Source organism: Mastigoproctus giganteus, chromosome 9, assembly GCF_048544385.1.
Source record: "Mastigoproctus giganteus isolate SK-2022 chromosome 9, ASM4854438v1, whole genome shotgun sequence".
NCBI lineage: Eukaryota > Metazoa > Arthropoda > Arachnida > Uropygi > Thelyphonidae > Mastigoproctus > Mastigoproctus giganteus.
Window position 1 is genome coordinate 41,575,673 of NC_143583.1, and position 18,837 is coordinate 41,594,509.

The 18,837-nt window shown below is 37.4% G+C and overlaps 1 protein-coding gene across 1 annotated transcript; it reads right to left on the reverse strand.

Moving 5' to 3' along the window:
• Positions 1 to 1,435: 1,435 nt before the first annotated feature.
• On the reverse strand, positions 1,436 to 15,110 carry LOC150080169 (rhomboid-related protein 4-like). The gene is made up of 2 exons (XM_090381742.1): positions 15,008 to 15,110; positions 1,436 to 2,572 (listed from the first exon to the last, which is right to left on the reverse strand). Exon 2 carries the CDS (start codon positions 2,542 to 2,544, stop codon positions 1,531 to 1,533), a length of 1,014 nt encoding a protein of 337 aa, XP_090237868.1. The 5' UTR covers positions 2,545 to 2,572; positions 15,008 to 15,110; the 3' UTR covers positions 1,436 to 1,530.
• Positions 15,111 to 18,837: the final 3,727 nt, after the last annotated feature.

The following is an 18,837-nucleotide window of genomic DNA, read 5'->3' on the forward strand; positions in this document are numbered from 1 at the left end:
CAGGTGGTGTTAAAGTTTTTTGAAGATTTTTTTCAGTGTAAAAGTCAAAAAATAATTTATACTCTGGGTTAGAGTGAAGTATTTAGACATGGCGTCATGATCTAGTAAAGGGCCTGATGGCAAAATTGCTTCCAAAAGAATTTGAAGGTGGGTGGGGGAGGAAATTCTTACAAATAAGGTAGTTTCCGACTGTTCCATATGGTGTGACTGGGTTTAGGTTTCACTAAATGAACTAAGGAAGAATTTGAGTTATTATCAACATAGGACTAAATGAAAAAAAATGATATAAAGAAATATTGGTATAAAGAATTATGATTAGTATAAAACAGCTACGATGCACAATGTTTTACATCTTATTTCAATATTTGAAGAAGAAGAATAAGAGAAATTTACATCAATTTGATATATAGAACACTTCCTAATGACACTCTCCAGCAAATAAATGAATATAAACAAACCTATTTTCTGGACAGTGTCATTAGGAAATGTTCTACGTATCATATTGAGGTAAATTTCTCTTATTCTTCTACAAATATTGGTATAAAGAATGGACAGACAGAATTAAATTTTTCAAGAATGTATTTAGCAAGAAGAAATTTCTGCAGACATTTTGGATGTTGCATCTGTGTCCACCCACAAAAGGACAAACAAGAAATTGAAAGTAGGAGTTCTAAAGTAAAAAACAATGTCAATTATCTGGTTGGAAAGTTTTGTTAATATTTTTGTTTGTTTGTTTGTTATTTGGTTTTTAGGAGCATTAGCAACTAAGGCCATATTGCTCCGGGGATATGCGGTGGTCATTCCCTGACCTTTCCGCATCCTCCGTATTTTGTGGTCACGGGCTCGAACCCCGGTCTAATCAAGAAGCATGTGCTACGCACTGCTGCTCCTTCCCACCTTGCTACAGTCAAAATGCATACCATATTCTGTTTTACTGGAAGCAACACCAGGCCAACAAATGAGTGGCACATTTTATGTGGAGAACTGTTCTAACTGCTAATTTTCCCCCCAAATAAAAACTCCTTTCTCTACTGAGACCCATCTTTCTATGCAATAAACCAGGAATATAACAACTGGGAAAGAGACCTAAATATAGTTTAATATGCTAGTTTTCTTTTTAAATTCATATAGCAGTTAAGTATCATCCATAAAGGTATCATTCATATTGCTTTGCTGGTATCAGTATCATGTTTAAAATAAACTAAAATATGTAAAATCATTATGATAAAAATATCTAATATCACAGATCACAACTCCACAGAACTCCACTGTTAAAAAAGTTTTAGCAGCAGAATATAAAAACATTTGAATTCACTAATTCATAGCTCTTATACAAGTATGCAATAAAGAATATTACTGTATTATTTCAAAACTGACTGGAAGAATATTAAAACAATAGTTCACAAATAATGGCAAAATAAAGTTGAGAAATAAATAAAAATAAAATACATATTTTAATATAAATAAATCAGTATTACACATCAATTTTCAGTCATGATGAAAACAAAATAATTTTTTAAAAAAATATGATTAATGGAAATAATATTGGCTTCTTTTGTTTCTAATGTTCTGCAAGTCTGGATACAGTGTAGATGGATAAGGAGATGGGTGCGTGGGACTATTATAAAAATTACTCGTTCCAGGTGGAGCACTAGGCGCTGAGGGATAACGGTTTTCTGAAGTTCTTTGACTTCTTTGGCTCTCCCTCAAGCTAGCTTCAATTGCTTGCCTAAGTTGCTCCTCCTCAGTCATTCCAGGAGGAACATGATGTGCATATGAAGGTGCACTCGTATAAGATCGATAACCTGTTGGACCAACATGAGGTGTATATCCTGGATGTGAAGGATATAAGATGCCAGTAATAAGAGACCATGGCAAATCCACCAGAAATTTAAATGGTGTTTTAACATAAGCAAGACCAATTAGAATACCTGCTAAATGGCCAAAAAATGAAGCATTTGGGGTAAACAACTGAATTAAAAATAGTTCAGCCCACACAGCATATACAGCAGGCAATGGAAGAGGCATGCCTAAAATGTTGCGATCGTAACTTGGAGAGTAATATGATGTCAATACTTTTAAAGCAAAGATTACTCCAGAAAATCCCACAGCACACTGATTATTAAAATTTCCAAGAGAAACTTCAGTAAAAAAGTAACAAAGTCCAACTAACGTAGCATTTGTTAGTATTGAAAATATAAACAAAAGATATAAAAATTTAGGCCCTCCAAAGTGTCTCTCAAGGCTCTTCCCTTTTAACACAAAAGATACCATGTTGTAGTACAGATGCCAATCATCAGCATGTTCCAACGCAGCATATAACAACCTCCTCCAATCCTTCTGATACCATACTGTTTTCACACTCACACAGACATCAAAATCATCATACCATGGCAGTTCAAACAACCTCAGGTATATTGCAGTTTGTAAAGCTACACATAACAACGTCACTGGAGGGATATTCTGCATACCAACAGATCCAAATATATAGTATGCTAGATAAAGAAGCCCCATTCCAGGAGCACGTCTCCGTGATGAATTCATTTTACACTCTCCTATTTATTCCAAAAATCTGAAAAATAAATATATAAATAAATATATATATATAAATAATGGAATTAGATTTATGCATAATCTGAAAAGTAATATATTTACTTTGAAAGCAAAAAATGCTGTTATCAGTATCATGTTTAAAATAAACTAAAATATACAAAATCATTATGATAAAAATATCTAATATCGCAGATCACAACTGCACAGAACTCTACTGTTAAAAAAGTTTTAGCAGCAGAATGTAAAAATGAAGATGTGCGGGTATATAGGAGGACTAGTGAAGTGAAACCTTGTACTCGAAACTTGTACTGAGTAAATTAAAAATGATAATTAGTGCCAAAATGTACAAAATTTTGGCATTAATATTATCATGGACAAAAACCAAAAATTCCAGATTTGCGAAGAGCCATTAAATATCGAAACATTTTTGCTCAAAATGGAATTCCTGATGCCAACATGGACAATGGAAAAATTTGAAAGAACTTTGACAAAAGAGATAGTAATAGTGGCATGTGATGCAAGAAAGCAAGTGTATGAGCTTTTTTTTTTTTTTTTATGTGAACCCCAAATACGAGAGGTATTAGAACCTATAGTACTTATTACCGTGCTTGGGTTGAATTTATATAGTATCAGCCAAAAAAAAAAAAAAATTCAAAACCATTCCCGCCAAATGCCTGTCCAGTTCCTCCTTAAATTAATTTAACCTATCAACTTCCACAACAACAGATGAAGTTTGTTCCAGCAATTAACCACTCGCTGCTAAATGCAAATTTCCACACATCTATTCTACAGCTATTTTTCCTCAATTTGAATTTATGCCCCCTTAGGTTCGTAATCTGAAAAAGTGGAAGAATCCCATCAGAATTCAGCGTGCTCAACCCATTCAATGCCTTATACACCTCAATCAGATCACCTTGCAGGTGTCTCCAGCCACAGCAATTTGCAGAACTTAAGCCTCTTTTTATTCCCCTCACTAATCTTGTTGCCCTTCTCTGTACACACTCAAGCAAATCTACATCCTTCCTAAAATGAGGCCTCCAGACCTGTATGCAGTACTCAAGGCGTAGCCTAACCATTGCCCTATACAGAGGGACAATCACCTTTTCCCTGCTAGCAAAATTCCTGTATATCATTGACAAAACCCCATGACCTACTCTGGCAGCCTTGTCTGCATTGCTCAGAAAACTTCATATCTGACTGCACAATTACTCAAGTCTTTTCATTTTCTACCACCATAAGTGTAGTACCACGCAGTTGGTATGTTCCTCTGGGGTTACTTCTACCATATAGAGTACTTTGCATTTGTCAAGGTTAAACTTCAGTTACCACTTCTTAGTCCATCTTCCCAAATTTTCTAGATCCTGTTGCAGTAGCACACTGCCATTACTGTCATTAACAACCCTGCCAACCTTTGTATCATCTGAAAACTTTGACATTAAGCTTGGTATACCTTCATCAATATAATTGATAAATATATGGATAAAAGGATTGTTGAGTTAGAGAAGACAATAGTAATCATTGGACATTGCTCTTTGTGGACTGATGTTTATTAGTGGTGTCCCCCAGGGTTCTGTGTTGGGCCCATTGTTAGCATTAATGCTAATGCAAGGATTGGAGCATTGTCCAGAATTGGAGCGAAGAGAAATGTCCATTGATCACTACTGTCTTCTCTAACTCAACAATCCTTTTATCCATTGTAGCAGCTTGCCCTTAATGCCATACTGCTCCAGTTTGTGCTCCAGTATCAAAAGCTTTCCTGAAATCAAGTATAGGATATCGAAATTATATTTTGCATCTAGTTCCTTTGTGACCACGTCATAGTATTCAATAACTGGTCAGACAAGACTTCCCATTAACAAGCCCATGTGTCTGAATTTTACTGAAGCCTTGTCTAGTTGATCCTGCAGTGCTTCTTTAACCAGCGACTCGATTATTTTCGCTGTAACAGAAGTCAAACAGGTCTATAAATAATGTCAAAGTGGTTACATGATAGTATCCAGCAGTTGTTTCTCAAAGGAAAAATTTCATAAGACTGGAGCAAGGTCTCTAAAGAAATTCAGAGACAACCTGACTGGATTAACTGTATCAATATACAGGGTGTCTCAAAAATATTGGTAAGAACGTTTACGGTAGGTAGTTAACATCTAAAAGGAATGCGAATCACATAGGAACCCATAACTGGAAACGTCACTGTAAGTCTGTGCACAGCGCTGTTCATCACTTCGCGAGAGGGAAAATTTCTGGTTTACTCATTCAAGCAGTAGTCACTGCACAAAGAGCATGCATCAATATCCGAACTGTGAGCTGGCAGACATGCACCTAGTGTATGGATTAGCAGAGGGTAATGGACAAGCTGCTCAACGAATTTATGGAGAACGCTTCCCAGACAGACATGTACTGGACCACCATTTGTTTGCGTGTGTGTACCAAAATTTGTGTGATTATGGGTCATTTAGAGGTAACAGGAGTAGTGTGGTAAGACCACGTTCGACACGAACTCCCGCTATGGAATTTTTTTTTTTTTTTTTTTTTTTAGTTATTGGCGCATCGGCTTCTGTGGCTATAATGCACCTCCCAAGGTTTTTGCAGTACTCTGATCCATGACCGAGGCGGGATTCGAACCCGCGACCTTTGGGTTGCCAGGCAGGCACTTTACCCACCCGGCTAGCCCAGTTGGCCCCGCCATGGAAGAAAGTGTTGAATGCCATCCAGAATAATCCTACTACCAGCACACGTGCCGTTGCTTCTGCCTTAGGAGTGTCTCGTTGCAATGTACAGCATGTCTGGCACGACGATTCCTTACACCCCTTTCATCACCAAAGGGTTAAGTTACTGCTCCCCCAAGATCATCCTGCACGTGTGGCTTTTGCACAGTGGTTTCTCCAAGAAAGTGTTCAAGACTTGAATTTTCCAGCCTATGCTTTGTTCACAGATAAGGCTTATTTCACTCGGGAAGACTTATTCAATCAGCACAATGCTCATGTGTGGGCTCACGCCAACCCACACGGTGTACACCACCATACAGCACAACATCGCTTCACAATAAATGTGTGGGCAGGTATGGTCAGTGACTGCTTAGTCGGCCCATACCCGTTAACATCTGCATGAACTCTGCTAAATATCAGATCTTTCTTGAACAAATTCTACCAGGGTTACTTGACGTTGCAGCAAATGTGAGATGCAACATTTGGTTTCAACATGACAGGGCACCTGCCATTATGGAAGGGGTGTTCGTGACCATTTTAACAGGAATTTTGGGCGTCGATGGAATGGCCGTGGTGAACCCGTTGCCTGGCCCTCACACTCACCTGATTTATTGAGCCTTGATTTCTTTCTGTGGGGGGCCTCAAATCTATCGTGTATGAATCTCCTGTGGAGACAGAAATGGATCTCAGGGTGAGACTCTTCTGAACTGCTGCTACTGTCAAAGAAACTCCAGGTGTGTTCGACCACGTCCACCAATCCATGCTGCGTCGGTGTTAGGCATGCATCGCATCTCATGGTGGAACCTTCGAGAATCTGTTGTAATATCATGAAATGCATCCATTTCGAACTCCATTGTTAATATTATGTCAAAGAAATGTTTGCCACTAATTACTGTCTTGTGTCATTTCTGCTTTTTGTGCCTCTGCTACTACTACTTTCCTATGATGTTTCCGGTTATGGGTTCCTATGCGATTCACATTCCTTTAGATGTTACCTACCTCCCCTAAATGCTTGTACTAATATTTTTGAGACACCCTGTATAAAATAAATCCGAATGTGGCAATTCCAGAAGAATTTCATTCCATTGTGTACCAAACTAAAAACTATGCAGGTATCTTAAAAATGAACAGAAATATTGTTTAATGTACAGTTGTCCCCAACTATAGCACTCTGTATATTTTGAAGCCCTCCCCCAAAATAGTGCTATTCACTCCACACACCTTTGGAGGAGTGGCCCATTAGGTGTTTGGGTGCCTGAGAGATCCCCATTAGCAAAAAAAAAAAAAAAAAAAAAATTACCATAATGTTCTTTAATTCAATTTTGCAACAACTGCAACTCAGTACTTACTGTAGTTTCCTTGAAATGGGTGTTAATCAATTTAAATTACTTTTGATAATGTAATTATCAAGAAAATGGCTAATTGCCAGGCAAACTGTAAATTCTGCAATGTATTCCAATTTATGGCAAGGAGAAAATTTGAAAGCTGCCTGTTTATTGCTCCAAAAGTTATTTTGTGTTCATGATCGTGGAAGAGAATAGTCTTGGTTCCTGGTCACAGAAGAAAACAGTCAGTGGATTTTTGGCTACTGTAAATGGATAAGTATTTTGATACTTTTACTGTATTCTTTGTTGATTAACATGATACATTGTGTTTTATGGTGATTTTTGGAAGTTACGCCTCCCGGTGTTGGCAACAATATTGTTGAACTAGCTGTCATATTGTAATCGATACGAAATAGTGCAATGTATATATCACGAACTGATAGCGTAAGGTATCACGTAAAACTAGATAATGTAATACGAAGCACTGTATTAGGAATCTGTTAGCTCAGTATAGTATTATCAATTAATCAAAAATATTAATCTTATTAAATTACATTGTTAATTAAACTGTATTTAAACTGAATTCATGACCCAGACTAGAGCTGCAAAGCAAAGATCAGACTAGCGAGAGTGCTGTGACTCGGGGGAGAAACGAAGGGGCGATTCTCCAACGTAATCAGTCTCAAAAAAAATGTGCGAAATGTAAAATGTTTGCTGACTTTCTAAAACGGGACATGATCTAGCTAAGGAGGATGTCTGTGTGTGCTAGATGCCTAGAGTGTCAAGAAATTAGGTGCCAACTCTGCATTCTGATGGGCATCTATGAAAGCTTGCAGTGTAGGGTAAATGTCCTAGAAGAAACTAATGAGGGACTCATCAAGCTCTCAGCTGCACAACTCAATGGCAGAGCTGACTCCTGTGCATCAGGCAACACACAGCATTTCCAAGGCAGAATGTGATGGTCCCAAAGGAACGAGTTATTGTGGATGACTATTGTCAGGGAGACAGGGAATATATTATGCAAGAAGGATAGAACAGGACCAGGGTATGTCTGCCAGGGGCAAAAGTTGATGTTGTTGTAGATGTTATCTTTTAAGAGTACTAAAGGTGATATTGCTATACACGTTGCAACTTATGACATTAAGAGCAAGAGATCTGCAGATTTACTCAAGTATAGGTAAATGTTGAAAAAAAGTCACGAGTTAGGGTTGAACGTGAGAGAGTCTGAAATTCTGTCCAGACACGATAAGAGGAAATATGTGATGAGAGCCTAGTCAATTAATTTGGCCCTGGAGAGATTATGCAAGGCTCAAAGGGTAGAATTTTTTTTTCAGCCTGGTCTGTGCTTGTTGACAGGAGAGACTGCTTCTACAGGGATAGGGAACACTTAAATAGAAAAGGTGCAAGAATATTTGCTGATGCTATCCAGACAGTGTTAAGTGGGTTGGAAAACTGCTAGCTTGGGGGGATACACAGACTAAAAGGTTAACAGTGGCCATAGGCAGAGGAAAAAGTGATTCTTGCACTGCTTCTACTGGAATGAGCAGCAACATGAAAAGCAATGCAATGGAGATTTCCAGGAGTCATAGTGGAACAAGTAAATACATGGCCGTGTTAGGGTAACTAAGAGTAGAAACAGGTGCATACTTACATGTACACCAATGCTAGGAGTATAGTTAATAAATTTGATGAGCTTGAAGTGCTAGTCAAGACATCAAAGGCAGATAGTGTTGGGATATCAGAGACGTGGTGTCACACAGAAAGCAGTGCAGAATTGGAATTTGGGGAGTACAATGTATATAGAAAAGATAGACAGGACAGGAAGGGAGGAGGGATTATGCTGTTAGTTAAGAAACACAAAATCTAAGGAAGTGCATCCAGTTGATGTTGGTGGACAATGCAATATCGAGTCTGTTTGGTGTGACATAAGCACTGGGAAAGTAAAAATGAGTGGGTGTGTGTCATAAGCCAAATTTATGTATGGGTCCAGCCTTTTGCCTCTCCAAATCCTCAATTTCAGTTTTAAGGTATTTTAGTCTTGCACTCCACATGTCCTTGATTTTTAAGTTCTCTAACTCCATTTCAAATTGTGTTTCATGTGAGCTCTAAAGGTAAAGAGCCACAGTTACATGTTAAAAGAGCTGCATGTGGCTCGCGAGTCACAGGTTGCCAACCCCTGTCCTATGCTGGCTTCTTTTCTTCCTCTTTGTGTGTCGGTTGCTGAATGACGTTTCCAAAGCAGCCTTGAATCGACATATTTTGCTAGATCGAAGCAGGTCAGCGGTTTGCCTTACAATTTTAAGAAACAGTAGTGAAGAAACTTTTTTTGTCATCAACGAAACGCTGGCGATCAGATTCATTTGTGAAAATCCTCGTTCACATTCACTCGATGAAATTGGTATCGTACTCAGAGCGTTCATCAAATGCTTCAATTCTTCTGAAACCTTATCAATTAGATATCCCCGAAATCCACAAATTGCATCTCTTTCATTTAACTGTAACCTAACTGACAATTTTCTAACTTCACTTTCACTAAATGCCAACAATTCATGTTTAGAAGGATTGAAACCTTCGTTGTTCTTGTCTTCCTTCTCTCATCATCGGTACTGTCACTAGTTCTTAAATTTGAATTTTTTTTTTTTTTTTTTTGAAACTGTCCAAAATATCGGTGTCATTCGGATATTCAGGTACTGTGACCCAGTAAACAGAGATAAGGAAAATTTACGAAAAAATGTGGATAACACACTTGCACGAAACAACAGATGATTATTTGTCGGGGTAAAAGAAAATCACTTTTCTAATTCTCGAACAGGGCGCTTATGGTTGATTCACAAAGGTGTCCAGCCTATGGTCCGCAAGGAAAGTGAACTAAAACAGCATTTTAAATTTTGTTAATTACCAAAAAAATTCTCATTAAATGTTCTTGTTCAGCAAATGTAATTGTGTATTGTACTTAATATTTTCAATTTTACTTTTACATACAAAAAGATATGGAAGATGTAACACACTAAAGAAATCTAACATTGAATTTTTTTGAATATGGCACCTGTACGGGAAAAGATTGGACACCACTGCAGTAGGTGGACCAGAGCCCATTGGGAATACACCTTGATCTGCTCACTCTTGCTAGCGCGACTCCTCCGTATGTGGGACAGGTGGTCAGATAGGTTTTACCAGGTACCATTAAGTTGTAGAATGCTTTAGCTCTCTTAATGCACGTAGCAGCACTAATTGCCTAAATTGCCTGCAGGGCAGAAACACGAACAGTGCGTACCAAGTTAATTCTCTCCTAATCCATTCGCTATATGAAAATCTTCTTCGCTCAACGGAAACTATTTTAAATGTAACTTCCGAGGGGTATTCAAAATAATTAAACAGAGGTCCGGCTGAGTAATTTAGAATTATAAAAATGGTTTTATATAGAAAATATCTTAACAATAGATAGTAAAAAATGCAAATTTAGTTAAATAATTTTAAGCTTATTTGAATAGTAGGTAAACATGAGAAAAAAAATTTACAGAATACAGTAATACCCGGACTTACGTGAACTCGGAGTTGCGTGGTTCTTGATTTTTTCGTTTGGTGTATATCTAAAATTATAAGTCAAATTATAAGGCTTGGGTGACAGCTTCCGTTTTTGACGACTGGTTTGGTCACCACTTCATACCCGAAGTCAAACGTTATTGCAAGTCTAAACAGATTCCATTTAAAGTAATGCTTCTTACTGACAATGCACCTGGTCACCCTCCTGCCACTCTAATTAATTTTGACCCACGTGTGAAAGTTGTGTTTTTGGCTCCAAACACAACCAATGGACCAGGGAGTCATGAAAACATTCAAGGCTTACTACACGAGGCGTTTGTTTGCACGTCTGAATGAAGCTATGAGACAAAACTGTTAACTGCGAACATTCTGGATGATCTGAATGAACATTTAGCCCATTCACCAAGAAAACCACTTAGGAAGTTATCTTCTCAAACCAGACTGTCACCAACTACTGTTTCCAGGGCTATATAGAAGTTAAAATTGCATGCTTACCGTATTGGTGTTGTTCAGGAACTGAAAGAACTGACAAAACGTACGGTATTGTCGTTGGTTTCATTCTTTTGTTGATGAAAATGGAATTGAGGTGTTGGACCTTGTTTATTTTAGTGACGAGGCTTGGTTCCACTTGGATGGTTATGTGAACAGTCAGAACAGCCGAATATGGAGCAGTGAAAACCCACATGCATATCACAAACGATCATTACATACCCTGAAAATTAGGTTTTGGGGGTGCCATCTCACACCGTCGTGTTATAGGGCCTATATTTTTTGACAAAACTGTGGATGGAGAAGTTTATTGTGACATACTCCAATAGTTTATTCCATTGTTGGAGGTGAATGAACGAGAATGTTGGTTTCAACAAGATGGTGCGACTTGCCATACAGTAAATGAAACGATGGCCATGTTACAGGAATTTTTCGGAGATTACTTGATCTCAAAAAAACTTATGGCCCCCAAGATTTCCAGGTCTTGCTACTCCAGAGATTTTTCTTTGGGGACAATTAAAAGGTGAAGTGTTTCACAATAATCCTCATACTCTTGACAAATTGAAGGCTAACATTGAAAAGGAGATTACAAACATAACTGAGCAAACATTACATAAGGTGGCCGCAAATGTCATGAAAAGGGTACGAACCGGCATCCAGGAGAGTGGAAACCATTTTCAACACTTGTAAATGTTGTGTAATGTAATTTCTTTCTGTTATAAAAGGTAAAAGTATGTGTAATTTATTTCCCTTTTGTGCAATTTGTTAAAATTCCTATAATACGGTTGCATCCTTTATGAAACACCTTGTATGATGAGCAAGGGAATAATGCCAGCAGTGGGGAAGATGGATCACAAATTAGCAAACACATACAACATACCCAATATCCTTCTTAATGAGGTAGAGCAGTGGTTTTCAACTTTTTTTTTTTAATAACGGCACCCCTAAGTAATTTATTTTATATTGCGGCACCCCTACTCAATTTTCTTTATATCTGATTCTGTGTTTGTGTGTGCGCGCGCACACACACGTGCAATATTAAAAAATGTTATATGATATTTATTATAATAATATAATTATAAAAATTACATTTCATAATACAAATTATATATATAATTTTATTCTTTATATAGAGGCACTAAGTAAACCAATTATAGATCACCACAAAATTTTAAAAAATACTGTACACCTTTTTATAATGAAATAAACAAATTTAAAAAAAAAAAAAAAGTTTTAAGTAACTTAAATCCAAATTATGTGGCATCTTTTTTTTTTTGTGAACCCCAAACACGAGAGGTATTAGAACCTATAGTACTTAGTACCGTGCTTGGGTTTGAGGTTAAGAAGACGAAAGAAGATATTTGTTGACATTGGACTTGAACTTCTGTAGATTGTAATTTTCAGGAAATACGTATGAAGGAAGGTTGTTCCAGAAAACGGCAGTTGAATGAATAAATGAGGAAGATGAAAAGTTGGTTCTGTGGGTTTGAAGTTGGACAGTAAATGGATGTTGGCTAGTGGCGGCACGTGTTCGGACTGTTTGTTGCAGCACCCCGGTTGAAAACCACTGAGGTAGAGCATGCATTGAAGAAAGTGAAGAATCAGAAAGCTCCAGGTGAAGATGAAGTTACTTTAGAGTCATTAAAATTGGGAGGAAGCAACATGACACAGAAATTAGCAAGACTCTTCACAAAATACATTAGGAAAGGAGCAAAACCTAAGGAGTGGAATAATGCAATCATAATTATGCTGCACAAGAAAGGAGATAAATCAGAAATTGTAGACCAATTAGCTTACTGTCCCACATTTACAAGCTGTTCACATGGGTCATTACTATCAGATTAGAAAGAATACTTGATGAGAATCAACCAAAAGAGCAAACTGGCTTTGGGACAGGATTCTCCACTGTGGATCATAATATTGCAGCAAATGGAGAAAGCAAATGAATATAAAACACCATTATGCCAGTCATTTATGGATTATGAAAAGGCATTTGACTCCATACAGCATAAGGCAATGTTTCGGGAACTGGAAAGACAAGGCATAGATTATGATTCCGAAGAAAATATATGAGAATGCTACCTCCTTTATTAGACTAGACAAAGATAGCAAATTTAAAATTGAGAAAGGAGTTTGGTAAGTACACAATATCTCCGAAGTTGTTTACTGTTGCCTGTGAAGCTTCCAGAAGATTAGAGTGATTGCAGAAAGGAGTCAATGTGAATGGAGAGTATCTAAACCATTTATGATTTGCAGATGACATTGTGATCATAAGCCACAATCCCAAAGAATTAGAGGAAAATCTTAATCAGTTATGTAGAGTTAGGATTTCAGACTAAAGATGAATATGGCTAAAAAAAAACAGTAATGATGAACAAGCGTCCCACGGAAAGGGATGTAATCATTGAAGGAGCAGTAATTGAAAAGGTGGATTCATATATTGATCTGGGACAGGTCATTAGCTGTAATGGTTGGAAGTCAAGAGAAGGCTAGATAAATGGCTGGAAGTCAAGAGAAGGATAAATTTCAGACAGATAGCATTCAGGAAATATAGTCAAATACTGAGGAGCAATATCCCAATTTGTCTGAAAAGTAAAATAATGAACCAATGTATACTCCCCACCATGGCTTATGGAAGTGAAACTTGAGCACTCACCAAAAGCTGAAAACTACACAGTGAAGAATGGAACGAATTATATTAGGAATCAGACAAGATAAGAAGTTAGATAAGTTGAGAAACTCATGGATTAGGCAGCAAACACAAATAAAGGGCATTCTTATCAAAACTAAAGAATTGAAATGGACTTTGACAGGACACAAAGCTCGAAGACATGACAGATGAAATCCACAAGTTCATATTAGTAAATGAATTGCCATTGCACAAAACAGAAGAAACTGAAAAGTTGGAGAGGCCTTCATCCTGCAGTGGATGAATTGTAAATACAGTATACATATAAAGTTCAGTAAATTTTAAGGTAAGCTTTCTACCATTTACTGAACATAATACTGTATTTATACTTTTATAAATTTAAATACAAAAATTGTGATAAAGTTTTAATGTTGAAAATGGAGCCTTAAAATCAACTACAAACATTGTTCATGCCAACTTAAAATTATTTACATTATATTCTATGGATAAAAAATTCTTAGAATCTTCCCCACTTAATATGGATTCACTTAGTGCTCTGTTTTTAAGCCCCATTTAAAAGAGGTGGGGAACATTTATTTGGGAATGGCCAAAAAGAAGTTTAGGTTACACTGGGGATGTCAGGATATTTGTGCTACCAAATTATGGTCATAGGAACATAACCTGAGCAAAAATGCATTGAGCTAGACAACGGAGCCAAAAGTTTGGCACTGAGGTGTGTCAATCCTTCATAGTTTTAACATTTCAATAATAATTTACTTATATTCACATGATATAATGGTGGTTTCAATTAACAATCACGTAGACCCTAGCTTCCAATTATCAATACTCTTAGTGATGACACTTTACACTGAGCCCACTGTCGTAGTTTTGTTTGAGAAAACAAAACTATTTTCCATTCCGTGTGGGATACAACATTGTTGCTTGCAACTGTCAACGCCGACATTTGTCTCCAAAATATCTCTTAATTAACGACACTGCACTTGGTCGCCGTTCTATCGGAAAAGACAATATTCCTGTTCTGATCATCTGGTATAAACCTGACCTTAACGATACTGCACTTTGTCGCCGTTCTGAAGGAAAAGACAATGTTGCTGTTTTGTCGCTTCGGTATAAACCTGGCCTTAGACAATTGAAATCAATCATAAATGATCGCTTTGTTCCAGCATTCTCAAAAGCTGACTACCTTTGTTTTGGAATACTAAGAAAACTCTGTAGGCGCGTGGCCTTCGTATGGTTGTTTCTGCGAGTTTTCTGAGTTATGATTAACTCTTTTACTCAGATTACAAACCTGAGGGGAGCATAGATTCAAACTGAGGAAAGACAGTTGTAGAATAAATGTGCGGAAGTTTGCCTTTAGCTAGCGGGTAGTTGGTTGCTGAAACAAACTTTCATCTGTTGTTGTGAATGTCAGCAATTTAAATAAATTCAAGGCAGAACTAGACAAACATTTGGAATGAATGGATCAGTGAAATGGGAAGGGTTTTTTTTTTTTTTTTTTTGGCTGATGCCGTATAAGCTTGCTTTCTTGCATCATGTGCCTCTACTAATAACTATGTTTATATACGTTTTGACGACACCTTTCTACATCAAATACCGAAAACTTCGCACGTAACTCATATCCCCCCACCATGCTCCTCTGCGAAAAGGTCACGGTTTCATAGGGAGAAAATCACTAAAAGGTTTTACTCTCAAGAACAGCAAAATAACGAAGATAAGACGGCACAGTCTGTTCTGAAACTTACCTTAACACATCAAAAACTGTACACCTTTACTTACAACTCATCACCGAACAACCCTAATCCGTAACCAATTATCCAGAACGATTCAACGAAAACCGCTTTACACTATTTATATAGTACATAAATTTGCATTTCACAAATTTCTGATGCAATGTCATTCCCAGCTAAAAAAACACATTTTAATATGACGACGAACAAACACCTATCAAATCACGATTGGATTTAACGAATAGCAGATGCATTGCCTCGGAAGCATTAAAAACATGCTCAAAGTGCCCTCTATATGCTTTGGATATTTCCAGAGAATTAACAAAAAAGTCAAATTTTCGAAGAGGCAAAAAAAAAGGTTTTTTTTTTTTTTTTTTTTTTTACTATAATGCTCATTTACAATCTGTTCGAAATAATGAACATTAAGTAAATCTGATGTATGACAAATGTCAGTAGGATTGTCTTGAATAAAGAAGACGTCCAGCGACGACACTTCCATTGAGTTTACTTAACCGCTGGAGACTCCATTCACACTGAATAGATTAGTTTAATTAAAACATTAAGCACTACACTAAGTCCAGCGGATGTTGGCGTTTTAGTCGTCTGGGAACTTCGCTGTTATCCAAAAGGTTCATCACCAGGTAATTTAGATGCTCTTCTAGTCGTTGTTGGTATTTCTCACTGTAATTGCGTATTTCTTCTTTTACCGTTGGCATGTTCAGGTCTCTATGTATCATTTTATTGGTGACACACCAGAGCGAGTTGGTAATGGTTCTCAGCATCTTTGATTGAAAGCGTTATAGTATTTCTATGTTAGGGGTGCTGGCAGTACACCAAAGCTGGATGCCATAGGTCCACACGGGTTTCAGTAAGACTTTGTATATAAGTAGTTTGTTTGCCAATCTTAACTTGGAATCCATTCCAAGTAGCCAATACAACTTGTTAGCCTTTAGCCCAAGTTGTTTCCTCTTTGTCAAAATGTGCTTTCTTCAATTTAAGCGTCTGTCTAGATGAACGCCAAGGTACTTAGCATTGTCTGCTTGTGATATGGCATGGCTGTTTAATTTCACTGGTGAGCATGTTTCCTGTCTCATTGTGAATGTAACATGAGTAGATTTCGTCTCATTGGTTTTCATTTTTTTTTTTTTTTTTTTGCCAACTTGTGTCTGGTTAAGCTGTTCTTGTAACCTTTGTGTTGCATTTATTGGATTTTCATCGGTTACAAGTTCCGCTGTGTCATTGGCAAATGTTGCTACTAGGATTGTTATTTTTGTTATTTGGTTTTTTTTTTTTTTTTTGGAGCATTAGCAACTAAGGCCATATTGCTCCGGGATATGCGGTGGTCATTCCCTGACCTTTCCGCATCCTCCGTATTTGGTGGTGACGGGCTCGAACCCCGGTCTAATGAAGAAGCGTGTGCTACGCACTGCTGCTCCTTCCCACCTGGCTACGAAGGCGCCACGTTGCCACTAGGGTGTTATCGTTAACTAGATCAGCGGTGTACAGGGTATACAATACTGGCCCCAAGACACTCCCCTGTGGCACACCAGAGAGTATTAGGTATAACTGGGTTTGTTCTTTTTTCTGTTTCACACACGTTCGAATCCCGTCAATGATGCGAGGAACTTTAGTGGGCTTTTTCACTCGTGGCTGAGTTAGTCGGTCTCAGGCGTAGATAGCAAGGTTACTCCCAGAAACTGGGTGTTTTTCGTCCAGCAAAACAGGCAAATCGGCCAGAGAATATACGCACTTTATAGACACGAATGCGGGTTAATGTAATCATTTACGGGTAACCCTAATATAATATTTTTCCCCCTGTTTCACACGTCTGCGCGGTAGCACAGTGGTATCGTCACCGTCCTCCCCCACCGGGTGGAAAAAGCCTGGTTTCGAATCCCGTCGATGATGCGAGGAACTTTAGTGGGTTTTTTTTTTCACTCCGTGGCTGAGTTAGTCTGTTTCAGACGTAGATAACAAGGTTTTTTCGTCCAGAAAAACAGACAATTCGACCGGAGAACACACGCAATTTACAGACAAATATGGGTTTATGTAGTCATTTACGGGAAACCCTAATATAATAATTTCTTTTTTTTTTTTCTTTTTTTTTTTTTTTCAGTTTCACTTGGTAATATCTTTCCGTGAGGTATAATTTAATAATTGTATATAATTGGTGAGATAGTACCTGCTTCAGTTTGTATAGTAATCTAGCATGCCAAATTTTGTCGAATGCTTACTGATATCTAAGAACACAACCAAGCAATATTTTTTTTGTTTCCAGACAATTGTTGATAAAATTGACAACTCTATGCACTTGTTCAATAGTGCCATGTTGCTGTCTGAATCTGAATTTATGTGGTGGAATTAAGTTTTCTTTTTCTAGGATCGGTTTCAGCCTTTTTTTTAATATTAGCTTTTCTATTATTTTTGATAATATTGGTAGTAGACTGATGGGCCGGTACGATGTTACTTCATTGGTGGGTTTCCCAAGCTTTAGTATCATTATTATTTGGGCAACTTTCCATGCTGCTGGGAAATAGCTCACACGTATAATGGCATTGTATATGTGCGTTAGAAGCATTAGTCCTTTTGGAGGTAGTTCCTTGAGTATTTTACCAGTAATCAAATCGTACCCCGGAGCTTTTTTAGAATTCAGTTCTCTTTGTATGAGACTCCTTACTTCAGCTGTCAAGTAGGCTTTTACAGGTGGAGACAGTTGATAAAAAGCTTCAAGATAACGGTGGATTTCTTCTTCTTCTTCTGCTGTAGATTCAGAAGGATATGGTTGGAAAACTTTTGCCAGGTGTTCAGCAAAACTGTTAGCTTTTTCTGAGTCACTTTTTGCCCAGTCATTGTTAGGTTTTTTGATAGGTGGTACTCGTTGCGTTGGCTGCTTTATCTTTTTTGTGACTTTCCACAAGGCATAGTCAGTGGCATCAGTTGCAGTTATCTGTTCCAGATGTTCTTGAATTGACTCATTTTTTATTCATTGAGCATTCTTTTTAAATTTCTTGCTGCGTTATTAAAATTTCTTTTGTCTTAAGGGTGTCTGGTCAGTTTCTAGACTCGTCTTAGCCTTCATTTTTCTGCTATTGTTTGTTTTATGATGATTGGCAGATTCTGTTTTTCCCTTGAGTTTTTATTTCTGGTGTAGCTTCCCAGGCAGTAGATTGTATTATTGTCGTCAGATTTTCTACAGCTACTTCAATATCGTCAGATGTTTTAAGATGTATTTTTAAGGTTTACTTTCTCATTTATTAGCTCTTGGAAGTACGTGTTCCCAATCGATGTATTATTATTATTATTATTATTATTATTATTATTATTATTATTATTATAAATTTGTATTGTATTGTATTGTATTGTATTATTATTATTATTATTATTATTATTATTATTATTATTGTTGTTGTTGTAAACAAATTATCTTGATAACATAAAATTGTATTGTATTATTATTATTATTAGCAATATGGTGCAAGGAAGCCTGAGGCTTATGCTGCACCAGCCAAAAAAAATTATTCCCCAGTTACCCTAATACACACACACACACACACACACACACACACACACACACACACACACACACACACACACACACACACACACACACACACACAAGCAAAAGGGAATCACCGAGAAAGAGAAGAATGATGATATCCAGCTCAGGACCCTGGGTGTGCCAAACCCATACTCACCAGATGTGAGTATGGGTTTGGCACACTAGTTCTTCCTAATAAAAACCTCTGTGTTTATTAGGAAGAACTAGTGGTTTCTGTCTGATTGCGATATCCGAGCTCAAATTCACTATTACTGGGGCATGATCAGAAGATAGGTCTAGACTCGAT